The following is a 24,169-nucleotide window of genomic DNA, read 5'->3' on the forward strand; positions in this document are numbered from 1 at the left end:
CTAGACGTCAACGCATTGCCATTGAGCCACTATGGACCCTAATTTGAACTGATGTGCCTTCTATCTCGCATATACGACTAAAGAACATCATTTGCTCATTTATTCACCGCTACCTTTTCACCTTCAAGATCCAGAGAACATGATTTTTTTTATATGGTATCCTATGTGCTGAATAATAATAATAATAATAATAATAATAATAATAATAATAATAATAATAATAATAATAATAATAATAATAATAATTTGCCTACTTGTCTAAGCTTACGTAGTAAATGCAAAATTGTCCAGATGCGAAATGAAAAGCCTTCTTATTATTTTACACTTTTAAGATATATTGATTATCAACTTCAAACCTTATAATTAATACTGTACAGTTTTTAAAAAGCAATGAAAATGTTACAACTGTTCGTTTCTTGGTTGGTTGGTTTAGAGTTTTGTGTTCCTTTGAACATCGAGGATATGTGAAATATGGACTTACAGCTTAATGTTCACATGACCCAAGGATCCAGCCCAGTTTCCCAGAGCCAAAAGCGCATTCGCTATGTAGCCACGAGGAAGCTGTTATACGTATACCTAGATACATAATTCCGGACTACGATTTCTTGCCTCGTAGCCCTCCGCCAACCTCTTTGATAACATCTATCAATTGCCACCTCTCAGATCTTGCATTTTCATCTTAGGGAGTAGAAGTAGGAATTAGATTTCTGGACTTTCGGCATCTATGACCATGTTAGACTGTCACGTATGAGGAACGACGTCCCTCGGTGATCACACTATCCGAGGAAACGGAAGGAAGCGACCTGGGACCTTATATGTTAGGTACCATCCCGGCATTTGCCTGATATGGATGAGGAAAACCCAGGAAAACCTTACTCAGGAGGCTGGCTTAAAAAGCTTTTACACTTTTTCGACCGAGTGTCCTTACCATGAATCAAACCCGGGACAGCTCGCATCAAAGGCGGGAGCATTAGCGCCTACGCCAAGCGGGGCCACCATTTTCATCTTATACCTTATACCATATGAATTTTCCTGTTTATATACGAGACAAGACCGAAGTCTTCCAATGGAATTAAATATAATTTCCGAAAAGAGACTGCACTTTCAGGACACATATTCGAGACGCGAAATCCCCAAATCTTGCCTCGTGAACAAAACTAATTATTTAATAGATTTAATTAATAGACTGGACGTCTTCATAAAAACGCTAACTTTGACCAAGAAATCCAGTCATCTATCAATGACTTTTTTGAAAAACCAAAAACTACTTTTTTTTTTTTTTTTTTTTTTTTTTTTTACATTTCTATGATTATTTATCAATGAGGAATAAAACAACTTTAAATCATTTGTTTAAGAATTCGACTTAGGATTTACGTTAGGGTTTATTTTAAAAATTGTATGTAAGTACAGTGTACATTATCTTATGTTTCCTGCAACTAAGTCGGATATTATAAAATTTATCTTAAGATCCGTACAATAAGTTTATTCTTAAGCTTCCTTTTTGTGTAAAAAAAAAAAACAAATTAAAATACGCTGTACATATATATTTGTAAACTACCGACCTATACTTAGAGATAAGAAAATTTGAGTAATTTGAGTAAAGCCGGGTTTTGGTATGGAAAATATTTTTTTAACTATATGGGTGCGCAGAAAAATTAGTAATTATAGAACCTCCGTTTATAGGGCTTTTTTTTTCTTATCCAGCCTATCCTCTCACAATATTAGGCCTGATAATCGGTACTCCACTGTAGTTCAAAATAGGACAAGAGCTGAAACCATATTAAGACTTTAGCATTAATATTTGTGTACTGCTACATTAATGTGTGTGACGATTTAATTTCAATTTAATATATGTGACGATTTAAATGTAACTTAATATATGTGACGATTTAATTGCAACGTAATAAATGTGACAATCTAATTGCAACATAATATAGGTGACGATTTAATTTCAACTTAATATATGTTACGATTTAATTGTAACTTAATAATGTGACGATTTAATTTCAACTTAATATATGTGACGATTTAATTGCAACGTAATATTTGTGGCGATTTAATTGAACTTACATTGTATTTTTTTAAATTTAACTCTTTCAAAATGAACAGTGATAATGGTAAATATGCCTTGCTGTTTATTGTTAGAACAAAGGTGATTACTATATTTAGATTTGAACATAAATATTTGTGGGGAAGGTTCTAAAATACAGGTCCCTCTTTATAAAACTCATGAAATATATATATATATATATATATATATATATATATATATATATATATATATATATATATATATATATATGAAATGTATCTTGTTTTGAATCCTATTCGTTTCTCATTCTTTTCTTTCAGTTTTTCTTACTCTTTTGTTTTGTTTAAATATATTATTACCGAAACAAAGACAACTTCAATCTTTGAACAGTCCAGGGGGGCATGTTTGTTTACTTAACTACACTTGTCATATGTAGGTCTATTATTTTATCATAAAGTAATAATAATGCTTTAATTAATTATAATTTTAGATAAATGAAGTTTTCTTTATATTTCTTTGATTTTACTTGCATAAATTTTTATTTTAGTTTGCTTTTCATCTTACTCGAAATTCCATTCAGTTTCGTCTTCGGAGTCTTTGTTGAATTGTTCATTGGTGCCAAACATGATATGTGATTGTATTATGTAAATCTGTCGAAGTACTTATACATTGCGAAATATTGCTTTATACTTCGTGTGTTCTGTGTACATTTTAGAGCTTCTTTTAATGTTCTATTTCTTGATTCTATTGTGTTTGTAAGTGTGTTTACAAATAAATAAATAAATAAATAAATAAAATAATAATTGTGCCATACAATGTTCTTTGAAGTTCATTTGTTCGCAGTTGGTATATTGTTTTGCATTGTCTGATGTTATTGATCTTCCTGCTTACTTTTGTATTTTAGGGCAAGTTGGGTGAATTACGACAAAATAAATGATTTGAAATTATTAATTAATCAAAATCACATTTGTACTGAAGGATTTCTTCTAATAATATATATTCTAAAACAAGGTGACCAGAACTTTTACTTTCAAATACGGAACGTATACGAATCGGCGACGACGGGGTGGGGTGGGGGATGACTTCCACATTGCGTTTTGGGACTCAGCAGTGTTTTCAATTTACAAAATACACACGTAAGAATGATAACACAGCGTTTCTAACTTAAGTACTACTCAAAAATACTTTTAACTACTTCAACACTCAGAATTCCCACTCAATTCCCACTTGAACCACACAACACTCAATTCTCATTTGAATATTCAGAAGTTCTAGGCACGGCTGAACCTTCCCAATGAGTGTTGATACGGAAGAGTGTAGAATTTGCATTGACCATTTATATTTTGAATAATAATTACGGGACGCCTGGGTCATGTTTGCTTAAAAACGGGACATTTAGGCGTCCCGTTTGAGAATCAGAAAAAAAACGGGACAACGATTGAAAATAAGGGACTGTCCCGGCTAAAACGGGACGTCTGGTCACCTTGTTCTAAAATAATATACGTCTGAAGGGGTTTCGGGGCTCATTCCCCCAACTATTATTTTATAACGTAGATTATTGAAAAAATCCTTCTATTTAAAGTGATATTTCGGTTATTAATTGTTTGAAATAGTTTGCTTTGTCCTAATTCACTTCACTTGGCCTCAGGGTAGTGGACCTGGAGGGGAACCTGTGTTCTAGAACCTGACCATATTTATGTAATCGCATGTTAAATTGGTGGGTCAACATATAATAATAATAATAATAATAATAATAATAATAATAATAATAATAATAATAATAATAATAATAATAATAATAATAATAATAATAATAAAGCATTAATTTTAACCTATGGTGTACTGTTGTCCGATGGCTCGTTCGCAACAACCAGTGTATGTATACTTACTAAGAATAAGTATTTGAAAATTAACATTACTCATTCCATTGACGCACGACGAGTCTCCAATGGCTCCAATTTCCTAGGTGCATGTTTCTTTTGATAATTGTAATTTGAAGAGTCTCGGAAGAACTTTAATTTCTCAGGCGACGTCACCATCTCTAAATGCCTCTGTCTGTCCATAATTTTGGAAAGCACTTTCATCCCCGTGTTTCGTTGAATGTCCTCGTACGTTAACGACCTACTCACACCACTTCCGTTACCGTTTTCCGTTCGACCCGTGGGCGGGGGAAGTTCTAGCATTTGTGGGGGTAAATTCTCCTCTTTGTCGGTCAAAGAGTCCTCGCTCACTTTGCGTAAACGTCTTTGGACTCTTGCTGATCTAGGTCTTGGTTCAAGTCCCGGCGGTGGTGGTGAAGAAGATTCACCGTCACTGTTGGTTTGTCCTGCCATGTCACAACACACATTGCGTTTCGAGTTTTCTTCAGTAGAACATTGAACACACATAGATTTTTTTTCAAGTAAGCAGAATCCAATTATATATTCGGTATTTATTCCAAGCTTCTGAAAGTTTATAGTACATGGGGACGTTCGTGAATTTACTTGAAACACAGAACATTTGACATTAACCAACTAAAACTACAGGTTACGTACTTCGTACACTATGGAGAGTGTATGAAATCACAACACTAGAAAATCATTAACATGCACACGAGATAGTTACTAGACGAAAATATTCATTGAATTTTGAGAATAAAGTACTGCAAAACACAAACATGTTCTCGTATTGTTCGATCATGCTGTAAAGAAAGACGACTCACTCTCCGTAATGGCAGCAAAACATGATTTTGTTTGCCACTTTCATAGTTCGTTGAATACTCAATACACGTGAATTCTGCATTGAATTCATCTTCTTCCACTATTCACAAAACACACAAAAAAGAAATTAAACATACACTAAATTAAATTACTCGTTTCCGATTAAAAGAAACTGTCATTTCTTTCTTTCTTTCTTGTGAAGAATAACCGAAGAACAAAACTTGTTTTTAGTGAGTTGTTTCCGGAACTAATCTATCGCTTCGGCCGAGAAGCACTTTCACATGCCCCATTGTGTTTCGATCCATTCTTGTATTTCACAGTCAACTGTTTTTGTTCTGTGTATACGATCCACTTTTTTCGAGAGCATTGCGCTTCTGCGCAAAAGCAAGTTCACCTTCCCCATTCCATTATATTTTCTTTTTTTCTCATGCTACTTATTTCCCCTCCCCCTTCTCCATCTTCGTGAAAACCAAAGTTAAGGGTAATATATGCAATGCTATAGATAACGTGACGCTTTTCTGACCGGCCCAAGTTATGCACGCTAATATATGAGTGTGATGATAACAATAATAACGCAATTCTACTGCCTAAAAGGTTCTTCTTTTATGTATACTTTATTATTTATTTTCTCAAAATAAAAAAAAAGGTGAATCTATTTATAATTTTCTAAACCTATAAATAAGTTCAATCTGATAGCAATTGTTTCTGTGACGTCAACAACATTATTTTATGACGTCAACAATTATTTTGTAACAGCATCGGAAGTATCACTGTTCGTCTTCTCTCTTCATATATAATTTGAGGTTTATTAAAAACTAGCAGAATACCTGTGCTTCGCACGGGGAGAATACGTTTCATTTTGGGCATAGAGGGGTACATTTGGATTTAAATGGAATCAGAAGCGTCACTGTTTGTTTCAGTGATCCCGAAAACTATGAATTCAACACTAATATCCCCTCTTCCCCAAGTTGTGGGGCTGAATTTGGATTTGAACGGCATCGAAAGTGTCACTGTTCATCTCAGCGATCCCGAAAACTATGGATTTCACACTAATATCTGTTATTTTCGATCATATATATATATATATTCCCCTCCCCTAAATTGCACGGCTGAATTTGGATTTAAATGACATCGGAAGTATCACTGTTAAGTCACAAAGAAAGCGACTTTCATTCTTACCCTACATGGTGTAACAAAAAAGAGTGTTATAACGTAACAAACTATACAGAATGAAGTGAAAAGTCTTAGCTTTGATAAAGATGTATGATTTTTATTATTATTTTATGTTTGAAAGAGTATTTTTTTATTGAAACTCGACGTAAATTTCATAAGGATCTAATGATAGTGTTCGAAGCTTAGGCTCTGAAACTCCTCAACGCTGACAGTGTTAACATCGTAATTAACCAACTTCATTGTGTGAATATTCACGCATAAGGTACCTTCAACATACGATAGAAGTACCGATTTTGATTTTGATTTTTTTTTTTTTTTGCTTTCAAAGAGTATATTGTTTCGCAAGTTCCACTTAAATTTTATCATGAATTAATGAAATTGGAATTGAATGAATGCAATTGGAATTAAGACGATGAAGGCAGAGTCGTATCTGTTACTACATAGTATCATCTTGGCAGCCACCTTGAAGTCCGCTATCTTGAGTTCAGGTTCAAAATTTTTAATAGGAGGGGTCAAAGGATAAGTTTTAGGGTGTTCCCCGTTATTTTCAACGTGTCTCGAGTCTTTTACTAGTTATTACATTCATAATATAGACTCTATGTTTGTTTAATGTACAATTGTCTTTCCAAACTTACAACGTATCTTTGCCCCATATCGTAAGTTGTAAATACATTGAAATATTGAGGTTGCTTGTGGGGCACCATTTCACATTATTCAATTGAGCTAATTATTCTCATGCGCTACTTTGGCGTGATACAGAACCATTTTAGTGGGTGAAATTCAAAAGAAAACTGGGGTGTCGAAACATACGGAGCATCCTAATATACGGGTGTTTCAAAACAAAACCGACAACATTTGGGAGGTGATTCCTGACACCAAGATAAGACAAAGTGTATAGACCAACCTGGGTGCACAAATGCTTCCTTTTGGAGCTATAGGCTGCCGAAAACATAAAAAATATGAAATCTAAAGATCCATAGCTTCAATACTTTGGGATCTACCGTAGTTGGGTCAAGACTTTATTTAGGAACTGGTATGTGCCCTATCCAAATATCTATGTTTCAGAATCCTGCGGTATTTCTGCAACAATTTTTAAAAAGGCAGTTGGTTGGTAATTGAAATTATATGCCCGTAGCCAAACATCCTATACAAACATTGTTGTGTGAGTGCCTTAGGATTCTAAAGTATGAATTTTTGGATAGCGTACATAACATTTTTAAAGTGAAGTCTTGACCCTACTACTATATGTCTCATACTTTTGGAGCTATGAACTTTTAAATTTCATTTTTTTTATATTTTCCACAACCCACAACTCCGAAAGGAAGTATTTGTGCACCAAGTTTGGTCAATATTTTTTGTCTTATCTTGGTGTCAGGAATCACCTCCCAAACGTTGTCGGTTTCGTTGTGAAACACCCTGTATAGTGTTATTCAAAAACCGCGTTGGTTTTGTTTCATCAAATTATGCACTTTATTTTCTCAAAACTAGCAAAATTCATAAACATGTTAGTCACACATTCCGATTTCAGGATAGTGAATGACGTCGGGCATATCACCTCGTCTACTGGTATGCAATAACTCAAACCAATTACATTGGACTAACAGCCACACTGTCACGAACCATACCAATGGTTTGCTCAAAACGACCGCTACGACGATGCCCAGGACTTATAATGTTCACTGTTGAACCCGTTAAAATGAACCTTTTCGTAATCCTGCGAACTGTTGATTCATTCGGTGCCCCATTTCGCCCTAGAACCCCTCGAAGTCGCCTGACAGTTGCTGCATAACTTTCTCAGTTCTACTGGTGCAAATCGCGGGGGATGAGGGGGACATGTCGGCTCCAATTTTGGAACTGGAAGGGACTGTCCCCCCAATAATCCGATTTAAAATGTGTTTTTTTTTTTTTTTTGGAGAAATGTGATGATTTGTGTCCGATTGTCACAAAGGAAAGTGAGATGAAATTGATATGCCCCAGAATAAGCCTCAGATCTTCCCACCTTCCAATGTTGAAGACGATTCTGCTCCCCTGATCCTCCACAAGATTGTTTTTCAACTTCATAAATATTTTGTACATCGCTTATATATATATATATATATATAGGGTGTCCCAGGAGGAAAGGGCAATACTTCAAAATGGCAGTGTGGGTGATTCTAAGAAAAATGTGCATATGAACATGGGTCCTAATATCAACGGTTTGAGAGCTACACGTTGTGAACCATTTTTGACTTTATGTTGCTTATTCCTCACCCTGTATTTATTCTGCACAGGTGAGATATCTTACTCTTCATTATTCCTCCTACCCTTCCAGCTATACTTTCTTCATTCTTCACTTTTGGTTTCTTTCCTATAACTTTAGTCTCATATACCTGTTTCATTATTCTCTTTCCTTTCATTTTTATGAAGTGGTCAAACCATCTCAATAGTATTTTCTGTATTTCATTTTCTAATGGAGTTACTGTTAGTATTTCGCACATTTTGATAACGCTTATCTTGTCCCTTATCTTGCCTCCTCCCTCACTAGTCTGCATACATTGGATTTGAAAGGTAGTGAGCCAGCTAGGGAAGATTACCGTTCTCAAATGGATATGTCTATTACTAGACAGTCTATTATTACAAAAACATTTTAAAAGTGTCAAGGACTATAATTTCTTATAAAACAGAAAACATTTTAAAAGTGTCTAAGATTATAATTTCTTGTAAAATCATTTTAAAAGTGTCCAGGACTATAATTTCTTATCAAAATATATTAAAAGTGTCCAAGACTATCATTTCATAAAAAAATTTAAAAGTGTCAAAACTATAATTTCTTATTAAAAAATACATTTTAAAAGTGTTCAGGACAATAACTTCTTATACAAAACATTTTAAGAGTGTCCAGGACTATTATTTCTTATTAGAAAACATTTTACGAGTATCCAGGACTATAATTGCTTATAAAAACATATAAAAGTGTCTAAGACTTTCATTTCTTATAAAAATATTTTAAAAGTGGCCAGGATTATCATTTCCAATAAAAACATTTTTAGAAAATGTCGAGGATTACAATTTCTTATAAAAACATATTAAAAGTGTTCAATAACATCATTTCTTGTAAGAAACATTTTAAAAGTGTCAAGACTAGAATTTCTTATACAGAGCATTTAAAGAGTGCCCAGGACTTTCAATCCTATAAAAACATTTTAAGAGTATCCAGGACTATAATTTCTTATACAAAACATTTTAAAAGTGTCTAGGACTTTCATATCTCATAAAACTATTTTTAAGTGTCCAGGATTATCGTTTCTTATAAAAACATTTTAAAAGTGTCCAGGACTATCATTTTCATAAAAATATTTCAAAAGTGTCCAGGACTATAAATTCTTATCGAAACATATTTAAAGTGTCCAAGATTATCATTTCATAAAAAACATTTTAAAAGAGTCAAAACTATAATTTCTTATACAAAATACATTTTAAAAGTGTTCAGGACTATAATTTCTTATGCAAAACATTTTAAGAGTGTCCATGACTATAATTCCTTATAACTAAACATTTTACGGGTATCCAGAACTATAATTCCTTATAAAAAACATATTAAAAGTGTCTAGGACTTTCATTTTTTATAAAAATATTTTTAAAATAGCCAGGATTATCATTTGCAATAAAAACATTTTTAAAAAATGTCCAGGACTATCACTTCTTATAAAAATCATGTTAAAAGTGTCTAGTATTTTCTTATAAAAATATTTTTAAAGTGTCCAGGATTATTACTTTTTATAAAAACACTTTAAAGGTGTCTAGGACTATCATTTTTTATAAAAACCTTTTAAAAGTGTCCAGGACTTTTATTTCTTACAAAAACATTTTTAAAATGTTCAGGACTATCATCTCTTATAAAACATCTTAAAAGTGTACGGGGCTATCATTTCTTATAAAACATTTTAAAAGTGTCCAGGACTATTATTTCTTTTATTTATTTAAAGAAAGGGATGTAATGCGGTATATATGGGAATATACACCGTATACCCAACAAATACTTCTATAGCCCAGTGTATACTTACCCTAAAGCTACGAAAGAACAAGAATATATTGGAATAGGTGCACGGTATGTTCTTGAAAACGGTCTAGCATATACTCGCTAAATATTCTAACATTACATCACTGAAGAAAACGGAATTAATCATTTTACGGGGAAAATAAAGACGTATGAATTAAAACGTGTCAGAAAAACACACGGCGGTCCGCTTGTTTTAACTTCCGTTAACCCACCAAAGAATAACGTAAGATGGTGAAACAATTTAGTCAGATCTGTTCATTGAGGATCGCACATACTCCATACTAAAAGACAGACTCTAGTGTTCTATCATTGCGCAGTAGTGAACATCAAACCATATCGAATGCAATCTAAGCTACCGCAAAGAATGAACTACATAATGTAATTCAATTTCTCCAGGCAGTTCCTAGTTTTCCTGGAATTCCAAAATCATGTAGTTCAGAACCCTTGCACGAATTGCATTCATGCGTTTATCGAGGTTTTCTTCCGCTACAGATATCCACCCTTGGTTTATCTTGTCGTGTAGTTCGGTAAGTCTCTCTTTAAAATTTCTTTATCACCAGGAGGTAACTACAAACGTTCTCGCCATTCTAGAGCAATGATAAACAAAGAACAATACAGTGGATGGTACGAACTTTTAGGTTTCGAAGTAGCTCCAACAGCATCCAATACATCCAACACCTTCTGCCAACGTTTCTGCAACTGCTCATTACCCAGGTGATAAGACTTGGCTATCGTGGATATAAGGGAACTTGTAAATGCGTTCCACAGGTCACCCTCACTTGCGAAGGATCTCCCACAGAGGTGGTTGTCGAGAGAATGAAACAGGTATCTGTTGGCACAAGGTCTGGTGAATATTGTGCATGACACAAAGTTTATCAGTCAAGTTGCTGAAGGGTCTCCCGGATTCTCTTTCCCACATGTGGCTTGCTATTGTCCTGCAGGAACAGCACATCCTTGCGATTCACCAATGCCGATTTCTGACGCAATGAACGGTGCACCCATTGCAGCCTCTGGGAGTAGAGGTCAGTAGTGATGCTCTCACCAGGTGGAAGCTCGAAATGCACCACTTGCTGACAATTCCAGCATACGGAGAGTGTAACTTTTCGTGGATGCAGAGATGGTCGCGAGGTGAGAAACAGGTTCACGTAGCGACAAACAATGTTTGGTACGCTTGAGAGTGCCATAGAAGAGCCAGTTTTCATCACCCGAAAGCAAGGGATCAAAGATGGGTTAATGGGCAAGAATAAACAGGCTGTTACCCATTGTTCCTTATTGGCTGCAGATAATGTGTGGAGTACTCGCTTGCTTAACATGTATAACTTCCCTATCCCATGCAGGTGCAATCTCAGTGTTTCAGTGGAAACATGGAACCTTTCTGCAAGTTGATCAATTAGACTAATTGAGCAAGCTGTTTAGACCAATTTCCTCCTCAATGGCTGCTTTCAGAGCCTCGTCATCCAACACATGTGGTGTCCACTGCAAGGTTCATCAGAAAGTCTCACAATTCCTGGACAGAATTTCTGGAACCAATACTCGACGGTGCGTTCGCTCAAGGCATTCTTTCCAAAATGCCAGGCGTATGCGGCGACTTGATGCGGCTACTGACAGGTCCATTTTAAAGTCATATAACAAACACATGCGAACAAGCTATTACGATATCTACATTTCTCTTCGACACTAGACGAGTTATGACTGCTGTATGTGCGCAATGTGACTGTATTGCTGAAGTCCATGGGTAGACTAACTCCCGATCCCTTGGTAAACTAATGAAATGAAATATTTGAATTTTACTTCCTACGGTTATGCAGGCTATGCTAAAGAAGACGGTGATGATAAGAAATGAATGAAATGGTGGAATGAAGAAAATGGGAGGAATGTACTAGAAGCAACAAACGCATCAACTTTATTAGATTGGCAACTGTCAAAGATCATTTGAAAGTGAATATGGAAGAACTATGAAATAAAGTAAATAGAAACTCGTCATTTTGTTATAAAATTACATGGCGAGCAGATTTTATCTGATCCCAAATGGTTGTAATCGAACGCGGTTAAAGGATCACTCTGATTAGCCAAATTCAAAGGACATCAACAATTTATCCCTCTACTAGCGATGTTCCTTCCATTGCCTCCGTGGTCGTTGAGCTCGTCGTCTCGAGCTGTTCACATCGTGAGTAGTGTTGGTCCCATTGGAGTGCCTGATATCGCTACTCATACGTTAGTTGAAAAGACTCGTGCTTATTCCACAAGTTTTGTGCTTTAGTGTGCTCGGTGAATCTCACCCTGTGTGTACAGTGTTTTGCAGTTTAATAGCTTGTAGTAGTATGGAATATAAGAATGACTTACAATTTCAATTAATATTTGACCGAAGATATAGAAATGTAAAACCTAATGCTAGTCAAGTATATCAGTGGTTGGAAAATAAGTTTCCTCGTATCTTCGACAACATTTGTGCGCTCCAGTTACATGCGGAATCATATAGCATATATATTAAGTTTAAAGATTTACAAGCCTATGAACATTTCGCAGCAACAGCTCCTTCGTCTGTAGAATTCACGCATGTGTCTGGGGAAACAAACACAGTAAGGATCGTCCCCGCTGATGACCCCATTCGGTTGGTGCGTATATACGACTTTTCTCTTGAATTACCATTATCATTCCTAGAAGATCATTTCAAAAGTTATGGTAAAGTGCGCAAAGTGGAACCACAATTATGGAGTGCCCCTTTTCCCGCTGGCATAGACAGTGGCGTACGTATTGTTCATATGGAAATACATAAGCATATACCATCCCGTATCATAGTGCACGGTTGAAAGGTGAGTGTGTCTTATGAAGGGCAGCCTATTACTTGTTTCAGATGTCAGAGTAATTTTCACACGATTGCCACGTGTCCTTTGAAGAACGCAAAACCAACTACGGCCGCCCCTGAACAGACGTCTCTACACATGACGGAGATTGGCAAAGTGCATCGCTCTTTTCCCTCTTCTGCTCGCCTTCGCTCTCTGTCACTGCCCCCCGGGCCCCTGCTCAGAGTTCCTCAGGCTTGCCTTCATTGACTGATACCAACGAGTTTCCAGTGTTAGTACGAACCCCCCAAGTGAATTCATCTCTAACAATTAATGTCCTAGTTATGGAAGATTCTGAAGTGAAACTGCGACCCCCGCCTTTACAGAATACGCCTGTGGATGTCATGGAACTTGACTCGACTCGTCCGTCGGAGCAGGAAGTGTTAACAGTTCTTCGTCTGAAGTGCAAGACAATAATGTCCCGTCCTCAGCTGAACATACTGTTACTTCTGTGCAAGCTGATTTTTCTTCACAACAAAAAAGAAGGAAAGTTACTCGAACGTCTACACGAAAGGAGGAACAATGTGCCCTTGATGTTACACGAGGGATAGACCAAGCTGAGCCACGCGAATTACGATCACAACATCGGGCAATATCTGACTCAGAATTGCCCTGAGGCGTGGTGTGTTTACTCTTCGCTATTGACCTTCACACCTGCTTTCCAGGGCTTCGTCCACATTGTATGTTATGATGTATTTGGCAGTGTTAGTTCTTGTGTTCGTACAGGAAACTTCACTCGGTTTGTTTTCTATTCGTCTCAAAATCCGTCACTTTACTAGTGTTCATAAGAAAGAATCACTTTCACCTTTGTAAGTACTTTTTTCTTTTTGTTATAGTTTTCTTTTTGAGTGATTTTATAATGTTAACAGTAAATTCATTTAAGTTAATATCACTCAATATTCATAGAATCAGTTCCGATCATAATAAGGCCCTTCTAAAACAGTTCATCGAAAGCCGCCGACCAGACGTTTGTTTTCTACAAGAAATAAGTTCTCTGCTTACATCTTTGGATTTTCTTACCAATTATCAAGTTATTATTAACCGCGACCAAGAGACTGGGGTTGGGATTTTGGTGCGAAAGGGTCTGAGTTATGATCTTGTTGTGTTAGCCCCTGAAGGAAGGGCTATACGTTGTTATATTCAGAACATTTGTTTTATAGCATTATATGCCCATTCTGGCTTTACACGTACAAAAGAGAGGAACGAGTTTTATGCAACTACCATTCCTTCTTTACTTCCTCCGGGAATTCCTCATTGTATAATTGCCGGAGATTTCAATGCAATTGTTGATCCCCGAGGTTCTCTGACGCCTACCACGCCTTGTCCTACTTTGTCAGAGCTTATTCGTGTCCTAAAGTTAAAAGACGCTTTAGTTGTGTCAAACTCTAAGCATGTATTCACCCACTGCACTACTACGACGAAGAGTAGAATCGACCGCGCTTACATTTCAGAGAGTTTATGCACTGCGGTGAAACAACAAAATACAATTCCTGTGGCGCTGTCCGATCATGCCGCGATTGAAGTAGCCTTTAAAATGCCTTTCTTGCTACCACCGGCCCGGGGCCCTTCCTATTGGAAGATTAATAACGACATCATGTCTCGGCCGCAGGTTGTAGAGGAATTCTCGCGTCGCTTACCTTATTGGTGCAGCATGCAGCGGTACTACCCCTCTGTAATTTCCTGGTGGAATTTATATTGTAAACCTAAATTTCGCAGTTTTTTTCAATGGCAAGGGCGGGTCGCAAGGGAAGACGACCACCATTTACATGAATTTTTATATCAAGCTCTCTGTGAATTTTGGAATGCTCCGCCTTCTCTGGAGAACCTGGCTTGTATTAACGGTATCAAACACCGATTAAAACTATTTACTCCCACACGTCGATTAGTGCGTATCTGTCGGAAGACTTTTATCATCGCTTTCCGGAGGAGACTATAACTATTTATCATGTTGATTGGATTTTGCGACAACGGCGTTCCACCGCCATTCATTCTCTCATTCTGGGAGATGGCACTACTACTACTAATTGTTCGCAGATTTTACAAGAGTTCACGCGCTACTATACAGACTTTGCACGTGCGCGTCCCATAGACTACTCATATGCCTCGGAGTTTTTGTCCACGTTATCTCACCATCTCACGGATGACGAGTGTCAGACATTGATCAATACCATTAGTGCGGAGGAAATTTTCGCAGTCCTCAGGCGGGCAAAGGGCAGTAGTGCCCCCGGAGAAGACGGATTAAATATCCAGTTTTATAAACAGTATTGGTCTCACCTCAGTCCCTCTATTACCGCTTTATTCAACGCTTGGTTACGAGGCGAAGCAGTGGGTCGTAATACCGCTATCTTAGTCCTCATTCCGAAATCCCGCGCAGCGCATTATGTTCAGGACTATCGACCTATTTCTTTATTGCCCTTCGATCTTAAGTTGTTCACTAAAGTGCTTACAGCCCGACTTCGACCAATCATCCGTCACTACATTAGTCCTTATCAGGCAGCACTGCATGCTACGCATAACCTTTCCTATACTCTTCGCTCTTTGCGCGATATTTTTGCTTATTTTCATTTTCGGCAGGTGCCTGCGGGTGCATTAGCTGTAGATTTAGAAAAAGCGTACGACAGTTTAGATCACAGTTTTTTGTTGCAGGTGCTGGAAGCCTGGAGGTTTCCTTTAGCCTTCCGCACAGTCATTAACAATTTATATACCACGGCCAATTTCCGTATACAGATTAACGGACACCTGTCCCCTCTTATTCCGCTGAAACGTGGATTAAGGCAAGGATGTTCTTTGTCAACGATACTTTTTGCACTCGCATTAGATCCTTTACTTCGACAGTTGGCCACCCTGCACCCCCCTGGACCCTCCCGTTTCTTGAGTCAAAATATATTCGGGTATGAGGATGACGTCACCATCACCGGAGTGTATCCAGTTCTTATGGCGCGGGTTTTTGCAGTGTTGCAACGTTTTGCACTTTGTTCCGGATTACAGTATAATGTACAGAAAACTAACCTATTACAGTTCAATGGTTTTCATTTACCTGCTAACGAGCCTGGGGTGCCGTGTGTACCTCACGTCACTTCCTTGAAGATCTTAGGTATCCCGTTTACGTCACAACCTACTCCCCTTTTCGAGGAGATTTGGTCCCCGTTGTTGTTACAAATTCGCCAGCTTTTGTTTTCTCAGCGTTTCCGTCGCCTTCATTTAATTCATCGTATTCACTTTATCAATATTTACATTGCACCCAAGCTGTGGTACCGGGCTCGAATTTTCCCCTTCCCGGAATTGTTCGCTAAGCGGTTTGACTCCTTATTCCTATGGAATATATGGCGTGGCTTCTATTTTCGTATTCCACGTGCAGGACTCTATCTTCCCCGTTCACAGGGAGGGTTTGGTCTAGTACATCTCAGATTGAAATGTCAAACTCTGTTTATGCTCGATTTCTATGCTGCAGTTATTATTAACGAATCCTTCACACAGCAATGGATACGATGTTTTTGGCCTAGTTATGAATTCCCTGTGAGCCCCCCGTTTATTAACTTTGCTGATTGTTGTCCGACTACATTACTTCACTAATACGTTATTGGACATACAGTGGTGTGGTTCTCTGCCCTACGGGATACAATTCTCGCACTTTGTATAACTTCCTTCTCTCGTTGCCTAACGATCAGATTATTATCCGAATTCCTCACCGATATCCTCAGACTACGTGGTCACAGGTGTGGGCTAATATCTCTGCTCCGGTATTACCTTCATACCTACAGGTTGAATGGTTTCAAGTGGTGCATCAGTTGGTGCCTACGCGCGCTCGTTTATTTGAGCTGAAACGTGTTCCTGACCCACTGTGTTCTCGATGCGCCAAAGAAGATACACTATCCCACCGGTACGATCAGTGTGTGGGTGCTCCAGCTATCTGGAACTGTCTCACGTCCTTCTTAGGACAAATTTGTCGTCGACCTCCATACCAGTTCACAGCATCCTATGTTTTGTTTCCGGATTTTCGTTATTTTCCACAGACCAAACACCACGCTGTGCTTTTTCTACTGGCGTGTACAATTGTGTATATCCATCGCCATGTGCCTTTGCTGGATGCTCGCACCTACTTGGATTTTTTAAAACGCACTCGTCGAAAGCTCTTTTCCCCCGAGTTGGACAGGCAGTATTTTAGTAGGTTTTTAGAAGTGGTGTTGCAGTAATGTCCTTCCTTCTCGTTAAAAAAAAGCTACAACTCATGATGTAGGTTTATCTTTTCGTTTTTATTTTTTTTTATTTTTCGCGATTATTTTTATACTTTACATTTTCCTTTTCTTGTATGTAAGACATATTGTATTGTATTATCCTAGGAGTCAGTCTGGTTCTTGTAAACTTTTTGTATAAAGACAAGCACATGAACAATAAAACTATGGCCAAGTCGGAAGAGCACGCGGCTGGTAATCCAAAGGTTGGTGGTTCGCCCCCACTCTGGAGTACATTTCTTTTACTTGTTTAAAGTGTTGTTTAGACTCACCTTAATGTAAACACATCACGCATATAGGCAATTTAACATATTTTGGGGGAGTAATATTGTGGTTCATTGACGCTTACGGAATGGGGAACATACCTAGAACATACTAGGCACCTTCCCAAGGTACATGTCAGGCATGTGCCTAGGGGCGGACATAGACTGTGACTATCACTGGCCATCCATGCGATTTCTCTTTCAGAAATACATAAGGCACATACTGGACACATTCCCATGTAACTGAGGGAACATGATAAGCATATGCCTGATATGTAATTGTGCTGTTAGGGACGAGAAAATGGTTTCATAAAAAATAAAAAAGAGAGAGGGGGAGAGAGAAGACTGAGTAGATGGCCAAGTTAACAGGTTAACAGTATATAAATGCTGTTATAACTCACCTGTAGCACACCCCTTGGAAATTTTTCTTCTAACAAATTAATGCAGTATACTTTCCAGACTTGAGTCTGGAGAAAAATAAGCAATGGAAACTCTCAGATTTATTGACATTATAACAAGACAATATCTGAAGTCACTCCTTCTCCAAACTCAGCAAGTGGGACAAATGCTTGAGAAAGAAAACTTGTGCTATATACAGTATCAATTATGTCTTATCATAGGAAGAAACTGAACTATGTCAAAAGAAATTACTTTCGTAAGTTCATGTTAGTGGTAAGTAATCTTTAAATCTCTTGACCTGAGAAAATGCTTTTGTGGTGTTTCGACTTCTACATACACACGTATATGGCCAAATGACGTGCAACTGAAAATTCCTTGTGGGCATGCCATCTAGAATTTTTGAGATCAAGATCACGAAATGTGTCACTAGCAGAGACAAAGGAGACGAAAGCACGGACTGTTACCGTATTTATGGTGTCGTAACTTATTTTTTGCTTTGGCCAACAAAATATATTTCTATCATTTTGTTCTTATTCGCACAGTACATGCACAATACGCTAAAAATTAGTATTATTACATCTACAACTAAAACGAGCAATAATTCAGCGCCGTCTAAACAACTATTTCTAAATTAAATCCTAAACCTATGCTAATTCAAACACGTCAATATTGTTATTATAGTACTTTCATTGAAGAAATAATGTGTTATGTTTTATTAGTGTAAAACTGAAAATGATTTGACTAAGACACAAGTAACATTACGTATTTTTGTTCAGTTGCTGATATTTTTCAGAAGTTATAACAATATGGAAGGGATGTATACTTAAGATTAAGTGTTGTGAAGAACTGACAAACGTATTACTATACTTTTGAGTCAATATATGTATTGCAAGGAAAAAATATTATTTAAAAAAAGGTGTGATATTAAATCTTATGAGAGTGAGTATATATTATAATAATAATAGTTACGGCCCGTACCTCGCTCGGGAGATGGTAATTATGTTAGGCAACCCGCCGTACAAACAATCTCAATTAAATAACTCGAAATCTCAAGAAAAACTGCTCCAAATCCCTTGCATATTTTAAAAAAGTGTATAATAAAGGTATTATACAGATTCTAATATCCTATTAACCCAGAGGATATCAGTTTCTGGCTGTGTCTAGGGGTATAAAATTTGATCCAATGAAATTACATACGGGAACATATCCTGTTAATAAAAGCCTTAAATTCTTTCCTCTCTATGGTTTATTTATAAACGAAAAATCTTTGGGCTCAATTTTGAATCAATCTAATTCGCAAAAGAGTTATCGAGTCCACAAGTTGGCTCTCGGAAACTATATTCCAAACTATAGCCCGTATTCGAGATATAGTTCCTACTCTGCTATCTCTTTAAGAATGTTAAATGAAACCTTAATTCAACTAAAGTTACTCTAAATCTTTGGGCCTGCGGACTCACCTTCTTTGCATTCACTTACACGCCTTCCAGTGAGCCCTTAATTTTTCAAAGGTTCCTTCGGCACTCGTTCAGAAACCTGGCCTGACGCCTACTCGTAGTAAAACCTGTCAGAGGCAGTACTACTAAATAAAGGATTCTAATCTAATCAATTTACAAGGAGTGGATAAGGTTAAAGGTAAGGCAATATTTCCTCAAGTAGGAAATAAATATGTCTCTCACTTCGGAACAGGTTAAATTGTTGAATGTTTAACAAAATGATATAGGCCTATAATCTCTATCGCTTAAGAGTAAGACCTATAAACTCTATCCAGCAGGCCGCTCACGACACCTGCCTTCACCAATAAGTAAACATTTTATTACGATAATTTCAAAGTTTGTTTTTCGTTGTTTTCAGGAATTGCATAATGTAGACAGATCCTTAACACACCTTTTGATGCACTGAAACATCAGTAAAGTTACCAATTCACAGTGTTAATTTATGAAAACTACGATTTCTCTGGTTCCCCCTTACAGAAGCCTCATCCGATTAGTTATCGGTGGAAATGAAAAACTTTTTTTTCTGCTCCATAGTTTCTAAGCCACTCCAACTAAACAAACTGAAAATTAACGACAGGAACACCCATACGTATGAGTTATGAGTCAATTTACATGTTTTGAAAAGAAAAAGAAAAAGAAAAAATATTTACACCTTCGGTTACATCTGGCAACACTGTGTGGTTCCTAGAGTACTTCAACCGTTGCTTCCTAGTTTAAAAATATATGCATGGACAAGGCTTGTTTTTGGTATAACCATTATTTGTGTATCACTTCATGTTCAAAAGTTCTACTATTCCAAACTCCGGGTTGCATTGTATGTTGGACACCCTGTATATTTAGATAGATATATGTGAAAGGCTTCGTGCAATATAGTGCTAAGCCACATATTGTTCCCAGAAAAGGAAGGAAATTTGCCAGCTGCACTATCATACCAATTAATGAAACCAAGAATAGCACTTGTGATATTTATTGGCACCTAATCTCCATTTTTGCAAACTTGTCAACAGCAACGGGTCATAAGATATATAAGAATCCTAAAAATATATATATATATATATTTTTTTTTTTTTTTTTTTTGCAAATCTGGCTTACTAGATAGGTGTCCAAACTTTCTATCGCGACGCTCTCGAGATCGTCACTCGGGCTCAATAATTGACAGTGAGCCCGAGTACTAATAAAATAATTCACAGCAAGCCCAAATGAGTGCGAGCCCAACTGAGGGAAGGGAGGCCGAGCGCGAGCCCAACTCAGGGAAGTAAGCCTGAGCGCAAATCAGCGCTACTTCTAATGAAATAAATGAGCACGAGTCTGATTGAACGCGAGCACAACTGAGAGAAGTGAATCCGAGCGCGAGCCTAACTGAGGGAACTGAGCCCGAGCGCGCGCCCATGTGAGATTAGTGAGCGTGAGCCCGAGTGATCCCAGTGCAAAGTTGCCATCTATTTTATATATATACAAATATAAAATATAAATAATAATATACCGTAGATATAATGTATATCATTGCATATTACTATATATATAAATTTCAATTACTTGTATGAGAATCATATTTATCCGTACTTGTTGTTTATTTAGTAACTGTGACTGTGAAGGTAACTGTGAATGTGAGGGAGTCGATTGAGAGTAATGGTGGCTGAGGGAGTCGATTGAGAGTGAAGGTGACTGAGGGTGAGTGTGAGGTAGTCAACTGAGGGTGAGGGTGTCTGAGGGTGAGTGTGAGGGGGTCGATTGTGGGGTAAGGGTGGTTGAGGGAGAGAGTGAGGGGGTGGATTGAGGGTGAGGGTGGCTGAATGTGAGGGTGTTAATTGAATGTGAGGGTGGCGTAAGGTGATTGTGAGCGAGCCAACTGAGGGTGAGGATGGCTGAGGGTGAGTGAGGGTTAGCAAAAATACTCATCTCTGTTGTGTAGTGCTATGGCCTGGACGAAATTCAAATTGGTGTGGTGGGTTGGCCTGGTTGGCGAGGATGTGGTACATCCTACGGTGTTAAATGAGTCTCTCCATTATTATGCTCGTGTGGGAGAGCAGACTTATTGGGTGGTAATTTTTGGGTTCTGACCTGGCTGGTTTTTGTTTTGGGATGAGAATTAGACTGGTCTAATTTTATGCATCGGGGAAATGTCCTGTCCATAGCATTGGATTTGCAATCCTGCAGAATAGCACAATGACTTTCCAGGGTGCCCGTCTGAGTGCTGCTGGGGTGATTTTGTTAGGGCTTGCTGGTTTGTGGGTTGAGATCCGCTTGATTGCTTTCTGTACTTCTCGAGGCATTGTCTAAGCGGCTGGAGAGAGGGGGCTGCATGTTGAAGGGCGTGGAGGGCGCTCTGTATCGCTGCCTGGGTATCTGCGTCCACTGAGTTGGGGGATATCTCTGTCCTCTTCAGGTCCATTTTTATAGGCCATTTCTGGGTGACTAGTTCCTTTAGGTTCCTGTCGTGCTGTCTTCGAATCTTCCTGGTTTTATCTGTATCGTCTGCTGTACAGAATAGCACGTGTTGCGTGAGAAACATGTTCTAGCACAGAAATATGGGATCCTTACATCCTCACACTGAAAAAAATTATCTACAAGATTATTTTTGAAAAACACACTTTTAATGCACTGAGGTGTAGTTACACAAAAACATTGATACACTTTCAAAACACGTGATACTGTAAACACTGTTATAGTTTGAAGACACCTAAAACACTATAAATCCCCAAAAAGCAATTATGATGAAATATATTAAAATAAGAAAATGGTAATTGAACTATACTTTTGTTCTGGCTGAGTACGATCAAAGCTTTGGTATTACTTCACTCAAAGCGGTCAGAAAGTACAATAATTGTACACACCAAATCACTGTCTGTAGTCATACTTCAAGTTTTTGTTGATAAAGTTTGGTGTAAATTCTAGTGTCACGTCCGGTAGTATCTGTCTGGGTTGGAATTATGTCCGTTGGAATAGTAGACACCGACGAAGTATTTTTTTTTTCAAAGAAAATTAAATGTCCAGACGTATGATAAGTCTTTGCCTTTTTAACGAGACTTATTAAAGTTGAGGCAAAAATAAGTGAATATAATTGTAGGAACGAAGGAAAGAAAAAGAGTTGGAATCTGAATTTGGGTCATCTCTCTGGAAAGGAAAAGAGATTATTATTCTCGTGTTTGTAAGGGTTTATGTAGAAAATGTAAAGCTATGCCTACAGCGAGTAAAAGAATGAATGTGATACAAGATATAACCAGAATGGTCCATGGAATTAAAATTACAGTTGGTAGGAAGCGTGCGATATTCTAGAGTGAAATTGGACGAATGTATGGTGGGTAGCTTCAGGGTATCTGTCTTGATATATTCATAGTCTTCGTATGGAAAGAAGTAAGTAAGAGAATGCTCCATTTCATCTGCAACAATGATCTGGTTCCTATGCCGAGCTATGCGCAACGATTTCCTTGTTGCAAGTAGGAGTCCAGTTGGTTTATATAAATAATAATCTTTCACTTTAGTTAGTGCTAGTAATATGGCAATTAGCAGTGATAATATATAAACAAGAACTGTAAAAACATGAAAGATGAATCTTATTTCATACTACAGAAGGTCGCTGGTGGAGTCGGGCTCTCATCCCCCGTGGCAACACCCCCTCTGTCGTAGCCATTTTGCCACAAAGTTTTACGTACAGTCACCAGAATAGGTATCTCCCCCCTGAGTGCTCTAATTCCATTACTTGAAGTTTATATAATTTGCAGCTCATAAAACTCATAGCAAATGCAGCCCAACTTAAATGTAACTTGTGTCGGCACTGGCGGCAATTGGTAGCACTGAGTCAGGTCTTTATGCAAGTGAAATTGAGTAGATGACGCACCAAACAGTTCTCCATTCTAAGAAAAATCTCTATGGTTCGGATCGTGTTGTCCAATGAACACCATATATTAATCTCAATATTGCTGTGTATGTAATGTATTACTTCATTATATACTGTATGTTCAAAGAAATAAAAAACACTGACAACCTATGAATCAGAAAATGTTTGAAAGTAGACGAAAATATCAAATCTAGAACAACTGCTGGAAATAAGTTTGTAAATTATTGTCGCAATTGACAGAACATCTCCAATTCTCCACATTCCAACATCCTTTTCTTTCTGGAAAGGAGATCTTGCTTGACACACTGAGTATGTATTGAAATTGAAATTCAAACATTCGAAAAAGTTTGAACCAGGCGGAGATTTGAACCCGGGTCTCCCAAATAGAAGTTCAATGTGTTAACCACTTACCTACCTTTTTTTAAAAAAAATGTAACATCAACCGATCATACTTCAGTTTCCTGAGCAACCGAGTTTCCTCGTATACAAGACTTCGTTAACCTTTACAAAATTCCACAAGGACACGAACACATACATATCCAGATAGTTAAACTTCCAAAGGCTCTTTCACTGGGAATCGAACCCGGGACCCTGCACACCAAAAGTTGATGTGCTACCAACTTGACCAGCGGGGAAGACCTCGCGTCACTTAATTTTCCACACAAACTGTTAGCTAGTTAAAATCGTTTCATGTAAGACGATACACAAGATACTGATTCTCGTGTAAGAAAACATTGCTTATGTGAGTGTAACAATAAGTTACTCGATATTTCCTTCTTTAATTAAAAATAAGTTATATAGACCTTCCTCAATGAGGAAAACATCACGAAACGTTCAGCAAGTTGAGGCTACGCCATTGTTTTCAACGATGATCCCAATTTATATTATAATTCTTCCTAACCTTAAATTCCAATTTCCAAAGAAGAAAAGACGACATAAATTATTTTCACATTCATTGAATACTATCAGCATGTGCAGAAATAGAAAGTTCTGTTTTTCTTCTGTAACTACTAGTTTGTTTTCTTATCTTTGTATGAGAAATTTGTTGCAAAATATGAAAGCACGAGATTCCTATGGCAGCGACCCAGGTTCCAATCCCGTCATGGCAAATACTTGTCTTTATTAGAAGGTATTGTTTACGTAATTGATATTGTAATT

The 24,169-nt window shown here is 37.4% G+C and overlaps 1 protein-coding gene across 2 annotated transcripts in view; it reads right to left on the reverse strand.

Annotated features, from left to right (window-relative positions):
* Positions 1-5,047, reverse strand: part of LOC145673354 (uncharacterized) — a 40,009-nt gene extending 34,962 nt beyond the window's left edge. Inside the window, exon 1 of one of the 2 annotated variants that reach the window (XM_081742990.1) lies at positions 3,952-5,047. In XM_081742990.1, the coding sequence (XP_081599116.1) occupies positions 3,952-4,419 (468 nt within the window). In that variant the 5' untranslated portion in view covers positions 4,420-5,047. Of the gene's footprint in view, positions 1-3,921 lie in introns of both variants that reach the window. The other variant, XM_081742989.1, reaches the window with a different exon arrangement.
* Between the last annotated feature and the right edge of the window lie 19,122 nt (positions 5,048-24,169).

The sequence above is a fragment of the Thermobia domestica genome, chromosome 16, assembly GCF_964235325.1.
Source record: "Thermobia domestica chromosome 16, izTheDome1.hap1.1, whole genome shotgun sequence".
Taxonomy (NCBI): domain Eukaryota; kingdom Metazoa; phylum Arthropoda; class Insecta; order Zygentoma; family Lepismatidae; genus Thermobia; species Thermobia domestica.